This window comes from Hirundo rustica, chromosome 4 (assembly GCF_015227805.2).
Source record: "Hirundo rustica isolate bHirRus1 chromosome 4, bHirRus1.pri.v3, whole genome shotgun sequence".
NCBI lineage: Eukaryota > Metazoa > Chordata > Aves > Passeriformes > Hirundinidae > Hirundo > Hirundo rustica.
This window is the reverse complement of record NC_053453.1, coordinates 38,437,662-38,456,110: the sequence shown is the minus strand read 5'-3', so window position 1 is coordinate 38,456,110 and position 18,449 is coordinate 38,437,662. Positions and strand designations below refer to the sequence as shown.

Sequence of the window (18,449 nt, the reverse complement as noted above, 5' to 3'; positions counted from 1 at the left end):
CTTACTGCAAGGTAGGGGAGATAGGCGTACAACATCAGTTTGAGCCACTGACTTCCTATTTAGAACAGAGAGAACCATGTAATATGTCAATGTAAAGTTGTAAGTGGTATGTATTTTATCATTTTAGGTGCTGCTGTGTATAAATACTGTGTTTTCATTTCTGACCATAGCTCTGGATTTCAGAAAGCTTCTATTTTCCTGTACTTGTTTTCCTTAGTCTAAGATGTGTTTTCCTCTTCCCTCAGTCCTGTCATTCTTGTGAGATGGAGCTTAGTATGTTGTCTGAAACAGAGATGGGAGTCGTCTTCTTGGAGTCCAATATACAGATTTATTTTATAAATGTGGAGTACAATTTGATCTGGCAGCATTGTCTAGTGATTGTTCAGCAAAAGTCTTTTTGAAATGTCACTGTTCTATATGATCTTTGCACTGTTTTACAGAAATATTTTTAAGATCCTTGAGGTTATGCTGTCCTTTATTCTGAGGCTGAAGTAGCTTACCTGTGAGGCTACAGACTGGCATGTCGTGTATAGGTGTGGAGGTCACACTCACTTCCATAGAAAGTTTTAGCAAGGTTTTTGATGGAAATGTATTAAAAGAAAAGAAAGGGAAGAAAAAAAAAAAAAAAAAAAAAAAGCTGGAGATTTTTCCTGTGTTATTTTAACTTGTTTATGTAGAAAGTTTAGAATTTTAGTGGCCAAACATTAACTCGGCCATATATAGCATTGATCCTGAGATGGGCTTTTATTTTTAATTTTTGTGTATTTAATTTATTCCTACCTTGCCCATCAAGTAGTTAACTGGAGTGTCAGAATAGCCTAGTCCTGATCATAATACTACAACTAACGTGTCTTGGACATACTAAATGCTTATACTATGATTTTTTGCTCAATATTTTGACTAATCAGACTTGGAATAGGACCTAAATAATTCAGTGGCCTTTTGATGGAAACTTTAATGAGCTTGGGGAGTCAACTTTATCTGTGAAGCTTTGCTTATGTTTGTGGCATGGTGTGTCTTTAGGCTCTAGCGGGCAGCATGGCCTTGCCAACTCACCTAGACCATAACTTTTTAAGTGTAGTGTGTATAGATGTTAGTACTGCTAAATCATCTTTCAGTTTTAGCAGCTGACACAGATAGTATGATGCTAATTTAGCTCATTTTCTATATTTTCATTCAGTGGTTAAAAATGTCATTAACTATTAATGAACAAACAACTAAACTTCCATCGAGCTTACTTTTGCTAGCTGATGTCTTCTGTTTATGTCAAATTATCCCTGGTAAATTGAATTCTTGTAAATCTTATTAACTCAGTCATACCGATTTATTTCTTTGATAAAATGAATTAAGGCAGAAATAGTGGTCACGTAAAATTTATTAAAATCAGCAGTCTCCTTATAAATGATTAATAATGTTTCTAACTTACAAATATTTCTTAAAACATATTTCAAATTTTTTATGAGGACAGCATAGATACTTAAATAGCAATATTTGTGGTAAATAGAGGAAACTAGTTAAGATAGTATTATTAAAAATTCTGTAATACAATGCTTGAAAATGTCAGACTTCTCTGTATTTTTCCTATTTTTATTCAAAACATTGGTGAGATGCAGATGAGGTGAAAATGTGACTCTGACCTTCTGGGATGTGTGTGACCTGAAGAAGAGTGACAGGAGATGAGAAACAGGATCTGTCTTTCTTTTACAGCAGAGCAGTACTTGTTAATTCAATTTGCAATGTGATTAAAAATATATTGTGTTACGTGACTGAGAAGCAGAAGTGGCTTAGGTGCAGAGGGAGGGTTGACAGTGGAAACAAAATTATATATCTTCCAGTGATGATGATGACCGTGAATTGGAAGGAAGTGAAGGTGGTTTTGGAGAAGAGTGAGGGCAGTTTTGTCTGTGCTGAGCTTGTACTTTAAACAACTCCAGAGAAAACATTTAAAGGATATGCTAGTGCTGGGATTTTAATCCACAGGATGCTGTGTTTTTGGAGAAAATAGGAATTTAACTATTTTTGTGTGTGAGAGAAGATGGAAAGTGAAGAATAGGCATTTTCAAGCAGTAGTTCCTAAAGAACAGTTATTAGCTGTTATTAGTTGAAGGGATGAGATGCCTTTGGAGCCCTAATGACCCAGAAAATATCAAACTCAGATGTTACTGACTGTGTACCTAAGGCAACTAACAAGTTAAAGCTGATTTGTTGTTGACCTGTGCAACTTGGAGCTTTTAAAAAAACCCCACTTGTTTCAGTTGTTTGGCTCAGCTGACAGCAGGAGCACAATTTGTTTCACTGGACAGTAACAAAGGTCTCGGAGCTCCTGACTCGTCATCCCTGTTTTGGGTTCCTGGTGGTCAGTGTGCAAGAAGTCTTGGAGATACAGCAATGCATCTCCTCTTAACCAGCTGTCAGTGGAAGGCAAATTCCTGTGGACCAACAGAAGCAAAGTTGCAGCCCTGTGGCAGTGAACTCGAAGCCTTTTCAAAGTATTAGCAGCTCTGCTTGATACAGGGACTTGGCTGTGGTGCTCTGGGCACATTTCTGCTAAGAGGTCATGTTCTTCCATGTGGATGCATGAGACTGAAGTCACAGCAGGGGGGAACTGCCTTGGAGCTGGGGAGGGAAATCCCACTGCCCATAATTACAGCAGATGGAGCACAGGCCAGACTGTAACTCCTCTGGGAGTTGATCGCTGCTTAAATTCCAGTTTGTGTGGTTTTGTTTGTTTTTTTTCCAACTGATGCTTTCAGAGGCTTAGTAATTCTTTTTGGTAATAGTATTTGGCTTGCAGATGGCAAAATCTTGCCAATCTGCAAACCTAGCTGTTTCCTGGAGAGTTGGGTTATATTTTATCTTTAATAGTGATTTCTCTTTTTCTTTTCACCTTTCCTATGAGTTTACTCTCTACATGCAGGCAGAATTAGTCATGGAAGTAACTACATGAAGTCTCCTGTTTCCCTTCACTCTATCTGTTCTTTGAATAGAGAAGCTGAAGAATGGCTAAATAATTTACTGTCTTGACATAGTAAGAACAATTTATTACTAAACCTGTCATACTTTGTTACTTCACTTCATCTTCCCATAAGTCTGTCTCATTGTCTCACTCCTGAAGAAGAAACTGTTAAAGGTTTATTTGAGGCTTGCCAAAAAGCTTTTTTCTTAATCCTTCAATATTAACAGTAAGTGTTGCTTCTGAAGTGAGGCACCTTCTCTGCAAAGTAAATACATCTAATGTCTTAGAAAAATGTTAATGCTTTTGCTTTCTCCTACCCTGTAAGAATTCTTTCTAAAACCTTACAAGCCCTCATGCTTGGAGACTCTCTGTCTTTCTTGTTTTATTAGGAGGTATTTTAATTTGTCTTGCCTTGCTTTTGATGATGAGGAAGTATTTTGTAATCAACAGTGTGTGGGAGCCATGGGCACTAGTTGTTCTTTAGGTGGTATTAGATCAATGCCTGTTGTCCTGCTGCAGGGTCCTGAGCCTAGGGACATAGGGGGTCGCTTTTCAGGTTTTTGACAGAGTATGGAAATGAAGCCCCAGTTCCACAAAACTGTAACTTTTCTGGAGTAGCTTTAGTGATGCTTGTCTTAAATGGGATGTGAGTGAGGCTCTGGTCACAGTAGGAGGAAGGAGCTTGAGCCCTAAATAATCTGACCTTAGCCTGTGTTATAAAATTGAATTTCTTGTAGATATTTTAAGTTCTGCTGTGTGTGGTTAGTCTCCTGAATACACTGTCCTGACTTCCTGCTTTCTTACTGTCATGCATACTATGGCACATTCCTCTCTGCAAGTCATTATGTTTATTAGAACTTGCCATTTCTGAAATGCTACTCCACCCAGTATTTGTGGCTTGGGTAAATTGCATATATTGCTTTCTGTGTGGGTTATAGCTTTATGAAAGTGTGGTACTGGGTTCAAAAGGCACAGGAGGGCTGATTGCTGTGAAACATCTCATGCAAGTTCTCTTTCTTCATGACAGTCTCTGCAGGACTGGCCTACTTGAACCTGAGCCGTGACTTTGAGAATTTCATAAGGGTTGAGATGATGATGTTGAAACCTGAGCAGTGAGCAAAGCTATTTACTCTGTGTGGGAGGAGCTGAGCAGGCTGTTAGCAAGTGAAGAGGTGTGGACAGGTACAGTTGCCAGCCGTGCATGAGGAGCCTTGGTGGGCATTCATCACCACTCTCAGGCTTGCTCCTGGAATTACTCAGCTAAACTGCACTGGACTTGGAAATACCAGAGAACAGAAGAATATTTGGTGAAAGAAATTTGCCTCTCTCAACCTCTCCCCAACTTGTAGCTTCATGGTTTAGGTATACTTTTTTTCTAAATCAAATATCAGTGCTGAAGGCAAGTATATCTTTAATACCCTTTTTATTAAATAGGAAAAACTGACTTTACTTCAAATCCACATGTGAAAATCAGGTGTTGGATAAAACCTTCATAGGTATGATAGGCTAGCTGTTTTCTTTTTCTGTTTTCTGCATGTTGCAAAGAGTGTGTTTATACTGCATGTAGAGAATTATTTTTGACCTTTTCATGGACTAGGACATGGAATTCTACTAGAAAAGGTAGTGATGTTGAAATGTCAGGACAAATTACTGTCAAAATTGCAGGGCAAGTCTGAAAGGCTTCTGCCTTCCTCTACTACACCAAGCTTTCCTTCGTCTTTCTTTTTTTCTCTAGCTTTCACAGAGTTTGGTTTTAAGAAGATTTTGGCTTTTCTTTGGATATCTATAAGGGGAAAAGGATTTTTTTTTTTCTTTTACTTTGCATCACTAGATGTAGTCTTAGTTGCATTACTGCATCAGTATCAGTTCAATTTTACTGAATTCGTGCCTTTACAATTTAGAGAGGTCTTTTATGTTAAGACTGTCTTTTTCAGCTGTAAATATTTTTTCATTGGAGAAATGTTTTAAAACTAAAGCCGGACTTTGTCAAAAGTGTTCACAAGTCATCAGAACTCCATGTATCTTCTATTTTACTTTGTTTTGTACACTGAGATTTTACATTTTGCTCCAGGCAATATCCTGGAAGAATGTCTTAAGCACGGGATTAGGACTGGTTTTTCAGCTGTCATTTACTATTTACTATTGAAGAAGCCCTGATTCAATATCTGATGTGGGAAATGCATTCTGTCCTTTAGAAAAATATATACATTAAATAAGTTTTCCTCCTCTAAAGAGATTGACTGAGAATGGATTCTTCCCCTTGTGCTCCCCCCAACTCTCCTGCCCTGAGATACATGAAATAAATATTTCAGTTAGGTAGGGATTTTGTCTTCCTGCTGATATACATGTTTTATAAAACAGGGAAACCAGGAAACTTTTTTCTGTTTCAGTGGCATACTTAGTCTAGTGCCTCCTATAGTGACTTAAACTTTTGTCATGAAAAAGCTGATATATTCACGTACAGATACACTGTGTCATGCACCTGATGCCTTTAAGCCAGAGTACAGATACTTCCCTGTTTATGCAGGCTTTTTTGCCATGTCTGACTTATGCTGTTGGACTTGGCTGTAGTTCTACTCATGAGTGTCTGAAACGATATAAATTTATAAGCTGATTATGAGAGGGCATTTTCTAAGTATATCAATTCTTAAAGCACTCAAAACTTATATTGAAAGGATAGAAGGCTGCCTGGGATGTTAGTCTATGATCACGAAGTGTGGTTTCATCAGTAGATGGACCTATTCTGTCTGAATTTATTTTCAGGAAGGAGAGAAGAAGAAGAAGAAGGATTTATAGGATTTTTTTTTCTTTGGTGGGGTTGGGGGGAAGGGGTGAGGAGATGAAGGAAGAAGTTTAAATTAGATTTCTTCTTTTCCTCCTCTGTTTTAGTAGTGAGACAGAGTCATATTTTGGTAAAAGGCTGAGATCCTGCCTTTCCTGTGTTGCTGTTGAGTTAAAGCAGAAGGTGCTTATCATGCCTGGATAACAGCTTCCTTGGCTGGAAAGAGCCTCAGAGAGGGGAAATGTAACATTATCCATATTGAAATTTTTAATTTTATCTACCCAAAGAGTTCAGTTTCAGTTCTAAATGGAAAAAAGGGCATAGGAAGGAGAAAGAGGTATTTTAATCTGTTCTTGTTTACAGTTTGGCTACATGAGCAGTGTCAAGGGACCTGAGAGGGCATGGAGAGAAGTAAGGGAAAGGTCTTCAGGATCATGTTGTTTCCTGAAACCCCTGGAAATACAGCCACTTCTTAGTAATGTGAACATAAGGTGGCAGAGAAGACCCAGTTGTGAAACAAGCTGGTGGGCTGGCAGGTAGGATCCAGCAGCTGGAAGCAGATGCAGACAAAGTGGTGTGCAGGTGTCTGATGTAGGAGCCTCCCCTCTCTTTAGTCTGTGTGATCCAGCCATTCCAGTAGCAGAGTGACATGGAAACACCAGATACCAGTGTAAGCAGAGTGTTCTGGGCGGGGTCACAGCCCTGACTCTGAAAGAGGAGATAACAGCCTCATTAACTGGGCAAGGTAGGTCTGTAATGAGAGGATACAGTTCCTTCTGTGTGTAAGGGGAGATTTACTGCAGCTTTCTCTTGATTTTTAATTAGGAAAAAAAAAAAAAAAAAAGAAAATGCATATTCTGAATAGATTTGGGCCAAGGTATTTGCTCTGTTTTGTAGTTAAGACAGATTTGGAGAGGTGATATGGAGCTGTGTTTATTAAAAACAAAACAAACAAAAAAAACCCAAACAGAAGAAAAGGTAGTCTTCTCCTCCTTGCATTTCCTCCTCATTGCCCTGCCATTCCACTCCTTTTTTTTTTTTAGCTGCTTGTTTTGTTCCTTCTGGGACATCTGGACAAGGACTGTTTCTGCTGAAGGAAGTGTGAGGCACAGGATTGGATAAATGGAGACAGGCCTGAATACATGATGCTTGTCCAGTTTTTCCTACTCCCTGTGCTTAAGTGAATCGTGTTTTCCATATAGCATGTAATGGTTTCTGTTGATGGCTATCCGTGCCTCATCTTTGTTTTTTTTTCTGTTACATCTTTTTATCTTGTCATGAGTTGGGAAGTTAACTACACTTCTTTGTATAAGGAGATGGAGTAAATAGTATTATTTGGGGATTAATAACATTCATGCTACTACTAATTTAATTTATGGTACGTGATTCACTTTGTAAGAAAAGGAGGCCTCTAGTATGGAGTAAGTGAGAACTCAAGTTCTTATTTTCAAGGCAATTCTTGCTTTCCTATTGTCTTGCTTTTTAGTAGAGAAGGTTTCAAAACCTGTTTTGTCAGAAATAAGGTTTGATGGGGAAAATGGGACCAGCAGAGAAACACCAAATGGGAGTTCCACATTTGGAAGAGGGTGGCTGTGCACACCAGTCATTGCAGCAAAGAGGCTGCTGATGTAATGAGCAGTGGATGAAGGTGGTTAGGGAGAAATTATTTCACTTTACTCTGGTAGCTGCCAGCAGGAGGAGTTTGGACCAGCAGATTTCTAGTCTTGAAGCACAGTTTACTGGAATCTTTTTTATGTTTAAAATTTAAGCTGGCCCATTTAAGTGTTTTATTCATTGAATAAAAGATTTGGGGCATTAATAATAAAAAACCTTTTTTGTGGAGTTTATTTAGGGCAGCTCTTCCATGCGTCAGGCTAGTTTGTATAAAAAATATGGGAGAGTTTTATGAAGAAAAAGCAGTTGCCTCACCTTTTAAAGAAAGATAAGAAATGAAGATGTAGAGGCCATGGCAGTCAGTTGACAAAAACTAGTTAGGTGAGTGCCTGAACAGGAAAATTCAACTTGGCTGCGTAATGCAAACAATTGACTCCCTTTTCAGATACCCACAACATACTACGATATCAAACAGAGAAGCCACAAAGCTCATGAGTTGTCCTTTGTACAATATAAATTTGGGACTTGAAAGACTCAGGAATTTGATTTAAAGAATCCTTGAAACATAGGTACCATTTTTGTGTGCTTAGAAATGAGTAGGGCCAAAACTGAGAGGTAAAAAATGAGATGTGGTGTGTTTCCCAGAAAAAGGAGCTGAAGCAAAGCCATTCCACTTTAAGCATCCTAGAGGCTTTGATGAGAGGAGTATAGTGTTGCTTGGCTTGCTGCTGATTTGGCAGCCTCTGTCTCTTCGCTGCATTTTTCATGTGCGCCCTTCGTTTGTTTCTTTTTTTTTCCTCTTTTGTATCTTACTCATCAGAATGTGAGGTAAAAGGCTGCTACTGCAACACTTTTGCTCCAAGCAGCTTATGCTAACCAGCTTTCACAGAGAACATAATCCTTACACAAACACCTTAACTCATGAAGGAAGAAGGTCCAGTGCGACGCAGGTTTTCTTCATGTGCTGGGATTTCATCTGTGTTTTCTCCAAGAGCTGATGGCCGAAAGCTCACCCGGAATGCTTCATTTGGCGGATATAACGAGCTCTCTCCTGCTTTATCAGGTTTGTTTCGGTCTTCCATTTCTTAAAATCTACAGAAGCGAATATAATTTCCACCTCAAATTTTCATGCTTGAATGAGAGTAAATGTACTGAGATGTCAGTAGAAACTGGAAAGAGTATTTATTGCTTGTATGCATTTAGATAACAGCTCTTTGTAGTGGCGAGATTTGCAGACAGAGAAATGAGTAAGTTAGCTTTTTACACTGCCACAAATCTCACTTTAAAATGCATTCGTGTATTTGAGGCTGACTGGAATGTTTGTTTTGGTTGTTTGGGCTTTTAGGACTGAGTTTCTGTGATGTGGTCTTCCTCTCTTGTACTTTCCGCTGCTACCTGCCCCCACCCCCTACACACACATAATGAATCTGCTTTAAAATTGTAAGGTACAGCAGAAGGTTTTCATTTAGCTGTAACAACTGGAAAATCTTCAGGCTGGTCATCAATGATTTGCCATAAAATGACAAGATAGTAAATGAGGGCTAAAAACATAGCCTTGCTAAACTCTGTAGTGCAAGATTTTGAAGACTTACAACCTCAGAAAGGGCTTCAATCTCCTTTTGCTCAGATTTATAGTTTCCTGAAAATCGCTACTGTAATGTTGAAATGAATTTGTAGATTGAAATGATTTGTAGATCATTGCACATCATTGTTCATAATGTACACTTCTGCCATAGGTACCTGAGTTTCAGCAGTTTATTTCAGAAAGCCTCAGTGCTTGAAAATGTGTTATAAGGTCACCCATTCCTGAAGGGGGACATAGTACAAGCAGTGCATTCTTGCCAGGATTGCTCTAGATGTGGAATTTGTCTTGTGCATACGCAGAGATGCACTTTTTTGTAGTCCCACAGGGCCAGGATGTTGTGGGGGAAGGAATAAAACAGTTTTCACTTTCTATTGGGTACCTCCTGCAGCATGGCTCACTGAATTTGTAAGCCCTGGTTCTAAAGCCCTGCAGCTGAGTTGGGTGTAGAGTATGGGGAAGGTTGCATGTTTTATTAAACTTGTTTTATCCTGGAATGTTTCCTTTCATTCTGTTTCAGGAAATGATTAGCCTTCTACCGAGAATCTAACACTGAGGTTTTTCAAGCTGCTTACAAAATAAAAGATCTCAAAGCATGAAAGTTGGCAACTAGACAGGTGCTTCCTACCTTTAAAAGAAATATGTGTAATCTGGTAATTAGTGGGGGGGAACAAAAGGATCTCATTTTGAATTTACTTCCTTTCCGTATAGAATTCTGCAATTACAGCTGATCACTGTTCAAAGCAGACAATGAATGACTACTGAAAATGCAGAACAAATGGAAAAATTTAAGTGCATAGACTTAAAAAATGCTTTCTCTTTTGGAATCTTCCATATGTCTCTGAAGAATTTCAACATTGCTAACATGCATAATGAACATTCTTTATATACTCTTTCAGTTTGGTTTAAGCAAAGAGTCTCTTTTAAATATACTCATGTATAGCTACAGTGATGACAGTCCTTGGTTGGGGTTTTTTTTGTGGGTTTTTGGTGTTTTTTGTTTTGTTTGATTTGGTTTTTTTCAGCTTTTTTTTTTTTAATTTTTCATGGTGCTAACAAAAGAAAATACTACTGTTAGAAAATGCATAAAAGGACTTTGCTTACTTTTCTGATTACTTTGCTTTCAAAGTCCATGGAGGAATCTGAATTAGTTAATATGGGACTGTACTCTTAAATCTGGTTGTCAATAAGCTTTTGAAAGTCAGTCAGTTAAAAAGACTATGGTCCCCTGTGTTCAATTATTTAAAAAGATTTTTCTTTTTTTTTTTTTTTTTTTTTAAATTTTCTGGTGTATTTGTTATATAGCACCAGTGTTGATAATTCCCACTAAGTACAGCTCATAGTTCTTCCAAAAGCATTTTCCAGCTCAATTATTTGTTCCTCAAAACTGCACATGCGCACCAGTAATCAAATCAGGCTGTTCCTTTCTTTCCACTTGGAAGTCAGTAATTTTATTTCTTGGATTGCTGTTTGTGATCTTCTCATGCATTGGTTTCTTTACTGTTTTTTCTGTATGTTTGAAATAGAGCCTCCAATGGATAATAATTATTTTTTTTTTAGGATAAATAGATCTGACATTAAAAAGTAATGTGCTTATTTTCTGGTGTATTTTTCTCATGTATTGTAATTGCAGATGGCATTTTTTGAGAGGCACAAAACCAGTATTCAAGGTGTAAGGGTTATGTGGTTGGTTTTGGTTTTTCCCTTCCTTCAGAATTGACTGAAGGGACAGATTGTGGATGCAACTTCAAAAAGTATGCTATGCTTGAAAATTGAAATCTATAACCTAGACAGATTTTTTTGAAACTGTACCCTGCCACGGTCTTTATCCTAAATAGTCTTTAATTTTGTAGTGTATATAGCCTCACTTTTTGTCAACAACAGTGTTTTGAAGATTTTTTTTTTGGTAATGACCACATAATATGCCTCAATCTCTAAAGCAGCGCTGTTTGATTTTGGTTCATTGATGTCTTGTATGCCAGGGTTCTGGTTCCTCTGTCAGGCTCTTAAATCTCTCTGAAAGCTCCTAACAAAGCAAGTTTTGGAAGAACATGCTGAATGCTCACAGTAGAAATGCAGTAATGGACAGTTTCCCTTGGCTTCTGAGGTCATACCATGAACTGTGGCTGACTGCACTGGCACTGGGATCAGCTTTCAGCACCCGTGGCACCTGAGCTATTAAGATAAGAAAGATCACACTGGGAGGAAGTCTGTTAAGATGTAGTGTTACTCTTAATGCAACCACTGATGCTCAGAACTGCTTTATAGTACAGTAGTGGTGCTCCTAACTCTAAAGATTGCTTTCAGGATTGTAGATAGAAAATGATACATAAATTCAAAGGATTCAATAGAGAGGAATTTAGAGAAAGGGACTGTCTTCAACACCTGAATTTCTACACTGTGAAATGTGGGCTCAGGTTATTTTGTTAAATAGCTGCTGATTGAGTTACAAGGTGGGAAAGAACAAGTCAGCTAAAATATTAAGCACAAAACCACTACTGATAAATATTGAAAAACTTGAAATACTTTCTTTTTATTACACCCTGCTTCTAGCCTCTTGTGCTCTGGCAGCCTCTGCTCCAGACAGCTGTCTGTGTTGTGAGCTTATCCCTCTACACAGAGGGAGGTTAGCAGTAGGATGGTGGGGGATGCAAAGCTGGATGACTGGGTTTCCTCACAGACCAAGATGGTGCAGTACAAGGTGTTCCAGGAGGTGCAGCATCCTGACTTAGCTTTGGTAAAGAACCCCTGAGAGCCCTTTTCTGTGCTGTGGGTAAGGAGGGGAAGAGCCCATGTGATGGGTAGGTTCATGAATCAGCTGGCACGCACGCCTCTCCAGCTCGAAACACGGAAAGCAAGGAGGTGAAATTCATGGAAATGCAACTGAACTTTGGTCTTCATGTCCAGTTCTCTGGGACAGAATAGCTCTTTGTGGTTTCGTTTCTTCTTGGTGATACTGATGCAAAGCTTGTTTGTGAAAATAAAAAATGTATGTCTGTTGGATAAGGGTGTGTAAAGTCCTTTAAAACTGTTGTGCTTTAGAAAGCAAGCTTGGAATTATAATTTCTCTTCTGTAAGAACAATCCTGACTTAGCGCTTCCTTGCTGATTCCCCCTCACTAAGGCTTCTGTATGTGCCATTAAATAAACAAAAATGGGAAAGTCATTAGAAAATGCGTTGCATTTTCAGTGGGATTTGATTCCTTTTGGGGAATTTCTCTCGGGCACTGGATGATGAGAAAGCCTCTGTTATGGTTCTGGTGTGTGTGTGTGACTGCCTAAGTCTGGCATTGAATCCAGTAACTTCTCAGTGAACTAAGGCAAGTGTAGCCTCTGAGGCTTTAAGCAATCTTTGGGTTTTTTCATGCCTGATAACTAGTACCATAGAAAATGTGCTTTTGCATTTGGTATTATATAGAAAATGTGGCTTCTGGTGTCTGGATTTTTTGTGGATTCCTTAGTACTACAAATCTTTCGCCTGTCAAGGTATTTCTTCCCTGTTGTCAAATGGTCTTCTATGTTATAGGTTTTCATTAGCTGAAAAATCTATTGCAGGTGTGTTGGAAGAATTTAAAACCAAAGGAATGAATGAACTATGCCCAGGTGGGGCTTCTATGAAGATGTGTAAAAGTTGTTTATAAAGCATGTAGGAATTCCTTTCTCTGGACATAAAATGAGATATTGTACTGCAGTATATAGTTTTTAAAAATTTGGTCTTAAAAAGGATAATAAATATAAAGGGAGAAAAATCTCCAAAAGACTGATTACCAGACCAAAATCAAGAGGAATCTTAAGATTTCTCTTGTAACCTGGAGTTCAATCTAATGGCCCTTTAACTCCATGAATCTTCCCAGGATGTGTAATTATGATAAATTAATCAATTCCATCTTAGAGTTTCTAGGTCATGGAAGACTGAAGATAATAATAACACCAGCAAAAAAAAAAAAAATCCTACTATGGACAAACTACCCAACACTGCTACAGAAAGTTAATAATTCTTTCAAAGCCCCTTACATACACACATTCCCCTGAAGAATGTAAACTCAAGGAGTTTCTCTAGTAAGTCTTCTCATTTCAGGGATCAGAATACAGATTTCTGTTTCAAAGTTGGGACCATGCCCAGAGGGATGCTCCAAAGCGGTGCGGTGTCCAAGAATGCGCTGTCCTGCTGGTGCTGTGTCCATGGGTGCAGGGTGTCCCTGCTGGTGCAGTGCCCTCTCATGGGCACAGCTCCTGGACACCCCTGTGCCAGGCTTTTCAGCTGCCTGGGCTGTTCTGAAATCCATGCATGACTCCATGGTCTCATCTGCCTCGTCTCCAGAGAGTGTGTAAATGACGGCATATTAACTTACTCAGATAAATGCATTGTGCAATTTGTTTTATTCCTGTTTGTAAAAGCTTTACGCTGCCACCGCCCTCCTCAAATAAAATGGATCAAGGAGTGAGATGTTGTGTCTTGTACGCGCAGTCAGAGATTTTTCTGCGTGATGTTGGTGCCAGGTTCCAGAAAAGATTCTCTGGCACATGGCAGCTGTGTGGCAGTTCTTATATCAGTTGTGACCCTGTTTTCCACTGTCGCACAGACACCAACTTACTTTGCTTTTTGGATACTGGAGAGTGTGGGGCTTGTCACAGAAGAGAAACATGGGATTTTGACAACTGTTTTAATATAAAGCCTTGTAGTTATGCTTCTTCAGTGTCAAGTTGAAAGTATAAATTCAAGGCCAGTGTAAGGAACTTCTACCATTTTCTTGCAAAAAAGTCTTGACTGGTGATTTTAGTCAGATTTGCTTTCGTGTAGGTGGTATTTAACAATCATCTAGATCAGAACGCTACAGAAATGAACAAACAAAAAAGGCTTTATTTAGTACTCTTCTCTGTGCCTGCATGGATGCAGGTAGGGGAGAATAAGAAAATGAAAGGACAAAAGTTGGCATGTTATGTTTACAGTTCATTGGGTTATTGGATCAGGTGCAGCATTTTCCAAATACAATGGAATGTTCTTGCCTCTTGGCAAATGTGGCAAATGGTTACATTAGTTTATATAGTAGTAGCTGGTGTGTTTTTAACTGATGACACAGTTAAAATATATAAAAAATTAAAATATATAAGAAGTTAAAAGATATAAAATATATTTTATTTGGAACTCTGATTTGCTTGTACTTTTTTGCTAAACACATTGACAAATTTATTTCAAAAGCTAGTTCACATAAATTTTGTTAATGAATTTAAATAATTTGCAACAATGCTGTTTTTTCTTTAAGGTTTTGACAAAGGAAAGGAAGATGTGTCACAAAATAAAGATGATGCGTCATATTCTATGTCAAAAAGCAAGGTAAGGAAAACAATCTCCTAACCTGTCTTAAAAATGTTGGTGTGTAAAGGAATTACGCTTTTTAAATTAAAGGCAAATGTGTTTAACTTTTGTTGTAGATAATCTTGAAGATTACTCTTCAGATTCAGCAATAGATAAAGATTAAAGCGAATCTCTTAATATAGTTCCCAGGATGACATCACATCCAAATCAGTGAAAATTAAATATGAAGTCTTCTTCCTGTCATCTTGGGGTGGGATATTGCTTTGCCATAGATTTTAAATCGCCTTGCCATAGAGTTTAAAGGCTCTAACTTACCCAGCTGTGTAGTTTTCTATTTTCTGCTAGGATGCCCACTGTCTTTTTAAAGAGGAAAATGTGGTGACAGACACTTAAACGCGTTGTTGGGGTGCAGCATGTGTGGGTTGCTCTGGAAGGTGATGACCTAATCTCAAGCACAACTTAGCTCTCAGGAGAAAGGGGGAAATTCCTGCTTTTGGCTGCTTTTGCACGCAGCTGTTTCCACAGCACTCTGTCCTGGGCACAGGCAGCCGCAACCCTTGGAGACAGGGTTTGCACTCCAGGTCTTGACAAAATTGTTTCTGTGGTATTTGATATATCAGAGCTATAAAGAGAAACATTACAAAGATACTGAAGGAAAGCAAAGAGACTCTAAGATTATAGTAGCATTTTCAGGCTTAAATTGTGTAATTGAAATTGCAATGGGGTAAGCAGTTTAGTTTTGGCAGCTGATGCTGCAGTTTTGTGGTGTGTAGTGCTGCAGTTTTGTGGTGTGTAGCTAAGCATTTCAAACTGTTGGTGTCTTATACATGACTTGGAATCACAGAACTTTGTATCTTTTTGCTTTACTGCATCTTAGAGCCTCACCTCTCAGGGATATCAAGAACGTATACTTTACCATCTAGCTTTCTTGTGATCAAAATATTTATATTGATCCAGAAACCTGAAAATCAGTTGGACTTGGAAATCAAGTTAATATGATCTCTTTTGACTTGGATTTATTCCAGACTCTAAAGAATCATTTATCTTTGACTATCCAATTCCCTTTTCTTTTCCCTTATATTTATTTTTCTTAGTTCTTGTCTAAACAGGTTGTTAAGTCTTTGGGTTCTTTTCTATTACTTTTTTTGTGTCTTTGTGTCAAAGATGAGACCAATATTCCTACTTCTGCTAATACATGTTTTTCTTTACTTTTTCTTTTTAATTGCTGCATGTGGAGCTTGATTTTACTAGTGGAAGTGAAATATCAGCCCTTCTTCCTAAGGAAGAATGGACAAGCAATGATGGGACTTGCCCAGAATCTGGTACTGAATGTACCTTGCTGGGAGTTACAGCAGGTTCTTTTTCTTCTAATTTTTTTATCCCATCTGCTTTGAGTAGATACAACAGTGAGAAGGTTACTGGCTTAAAAATATACAGATTGCTGACCTGTCTCATAACATTGAACAGCTATAAATGTAGGCGTTCACTCAGTGTCATATAAATGACCTTTAAAACTGAGACAATGAGAAAATGAGGTTTTTTAGCCTGGGAATCCTTCTGGTTTGAGGCTTTTCTATGCATGACCTTTAGATTGCCTTAGCTTTCTGTTAGTGAGCAACTAGAATATTTATGAATGTTTTGCTTAAGTTGTTCCATTATAGCTTGCATAATGAGTTAATTACCTCTTCTCTTGTGACAGTGATAATCATTTTTCCCCTCTTCTGTTACTACATTTAAAGTACTGTGTTTCCTTTAAATTCCATTGAGAGGAATTTAATTTCAAGTTGTACTCTTATCTTACAACTAAATTTTGAGTGTCAAGAACATACCTTTATTACAACGTTTCCTTCATTTTTCCAAGACAGATACAGAAGTTAAAGAACATTTACTTATCATTAAAATAATTTTGAGCTAAAATTACTTTTTGCCAATTATTGCACATATCTTTTTTACAGTAGCTGAGTAGACTCCTGTAAAGTCTTAGTTCTGAATTAAGGATGTAAAGTAGAATCCTGGTTAAATTGTTCTGTACAGCTTGTGATTCTTTAGGCTTTGTTTCTTTTGTTTGAGCAGCCTGTGAGTTAAGAGAAAGCTCAAGTGCGCTGCTTTTATTATTGTTGTAAGTTTTTCTCAGAGCTTGGGTATTTTTTGACTGTCATTTTAATAGTATTCCAAAATACAAATTGAATGAACAGACTTTGCACTGTAGTTTGAGATTTGATATGTAGAACATCTTGAGGGTCAGTTTTGATAAAATTTCCTTGCATTTGCATTTAATACGTGGTTTAGAATGTCACATTGTTTTGATTTGCTTTTTTTGACAATAAATTTGGGGTCCACCTGGCTTATGTTTCAGTCCACAAAAATACAACTCTTTAATTTATCTGAAGTTTGTATACACTGAATACTTACTCAATGTTCTCTGACCTCCAATAGGAAAGGTATGAAAACTCTGTCACTGACTCCTCTTAGACTCCTCTTTTTCCTTTTTTTTTTTTTTTTCTCCCCTAAAGAATGCTGTTCCCAAAGTGAATATTTGGTGGCTTGAGTTCCCTTTCAACTACTAGGCAACAAACTCCTAGGAGTAAACTTTGAACCTTACTAGACATGGGGTAGAGGCGGGGGGAGAAATCATGTGGTGCTGAGGCAGCTCAATGTCCTGCTTGAATAGGACTTGGGTTTCAGGAACAAACCTGGGTCTTGTTCCCCCCTGACATCACTGTGAGCTTCTTGAAGATGACTTGCAAAGTAATCAGAGCGTGGAATCAGGGTGCACGGAGCAGAACAAGTGCCCTTAGTGGGCAGTTACACTCTGATTTATAGAGCACGGAATCCTAGACTGGAGAGGCTGTATTTTCCTTCATGAGTCATGGGGTAAGTGTCTCTATAGCAGTCCATTTGGAGAAGCTGTCAAGTTGTGGATGAAGACAGCTGATTCTATATTCTGATTCATATATCCTGGGAATGACTCCTGTGTTAAAACACCTGGATTCTCCTAAAACATTCTCTCTCTGCTAAAATAATGCCTAACTATTCAAGCACCCTCTGTCTAGGAACAGTCTACATGAGCTAAATACTTACTGTGTATAGGTCAGCTGCTTCCAAAGGAACCTCAGACTTCTTTCCCATAAAATCCGTACAAAAAGAGACTCTATGAACAGGTGGTGAACAGCTCATGTTACAAGCTGTGGTTTGTTGGTTTATTTGTTTTTTTTTAACTGGGGAAGCAGTAGAGAACTGAGAGGGAATTGGAACCTTACAAACATAATTGCACTTCAGTCACTTGCTAAAGTGCCAGCATCAGTAATATATTCTTGTATCTATCATTGTCATTTATTTATTGTGTGTGTTGTGAATTTCAGTCTGAATCCAAGCTTTTCAATGGCTCTGAGAAGGACATCTCTCAATCTTCAAGCAAACTTACAAAAAAAGAATCTCTTAAGGTGAATCAATTTCCTAGTAAATCCTCATGGGCTATAAATGCATTCATGTAGTTTTATCGTATTCTCTAATGAGAAGACAAAAAAGCCAAATATTGATGAGACTTAGGGAATATTTAAATATTGTGAGAAGTTGTGCTGTTGAGTCTCTTCAATTTTTACTGTATTTTTACTTGAATAATGGCTTCTATAATGCAGTCTTAAGGACGGCACAATATTGTAGAATAACTCAGAAGATTATAGATTTTTTCATATTGACAGGGACCTCAGGACATCCACATGCAATGAAATGACAAATGGAATTATCAAAATTGCAGTTTGAATGCTTTTTTTTACTACCTTCTTCTCTCTGTACTGTAGCAAGACCAAATTCCACTGTTTGGTAGATAACATTTCAAGAGAAACGTAAAAATATTTGGTTTTAAATGAGGGAGATACATTGCTGCAAATTTCTCCTGATGGGGGGCATAACTGGTGGGTAAAGTCCACAGATCAGCTAATGTACCTGTATACTGGAACTTGGTTTGGTTGGTTTTTTCCTCCCCTTTGACTCTAACAGGAGTTTCAAAGTCCTCAGTTTTAAAAGAAAATTGCAGAAGAATCTGAAATTGGCTATGTCGTAGCTGCTCTTGAAGTAATTCTTTGTACCTTGAAGTCAAATACTCTGTTTTAAATCTGTTTTTCTATATCTGTATTGCAAATTGAATTTAGCAGGTTTTTCCTCAGTTTGTATTGGTCAATACCTTTTTGTGCTCATAA

At 38.0% G+C, this 18,449-nt stretch overlaps 1 protein-coding gene across 7 annotated transcripts in view; it reads left to right on the top strand.

Annotated features, from left to right (window-relative positions):
• OSBPL8 (oxysterol binding protein like 8) overlaps positions 1-18,449 on the top strand; it is an 83,390-nt gene that overhangs the window by 40,149 nt on the left and 24,792 nt on the right. For all 7 annotated transcript variants that reach the window (XM_040061357.2, XM_040061354.2, XM_040061356.2 and 4 more), the window contains 2 exons: positions 14,198-14,268; positions 17,613-17,693. In XM_040061357.2, coding sequence (XP_039917291.1) covers positions 14,198-14,268; positions 17,613-17,693 — 152 coding nt within the window. The remainder of the gene's footprint in view (positions 1-14,197; positions 14,269-17,612; positions 17,694-18,449) is intronic.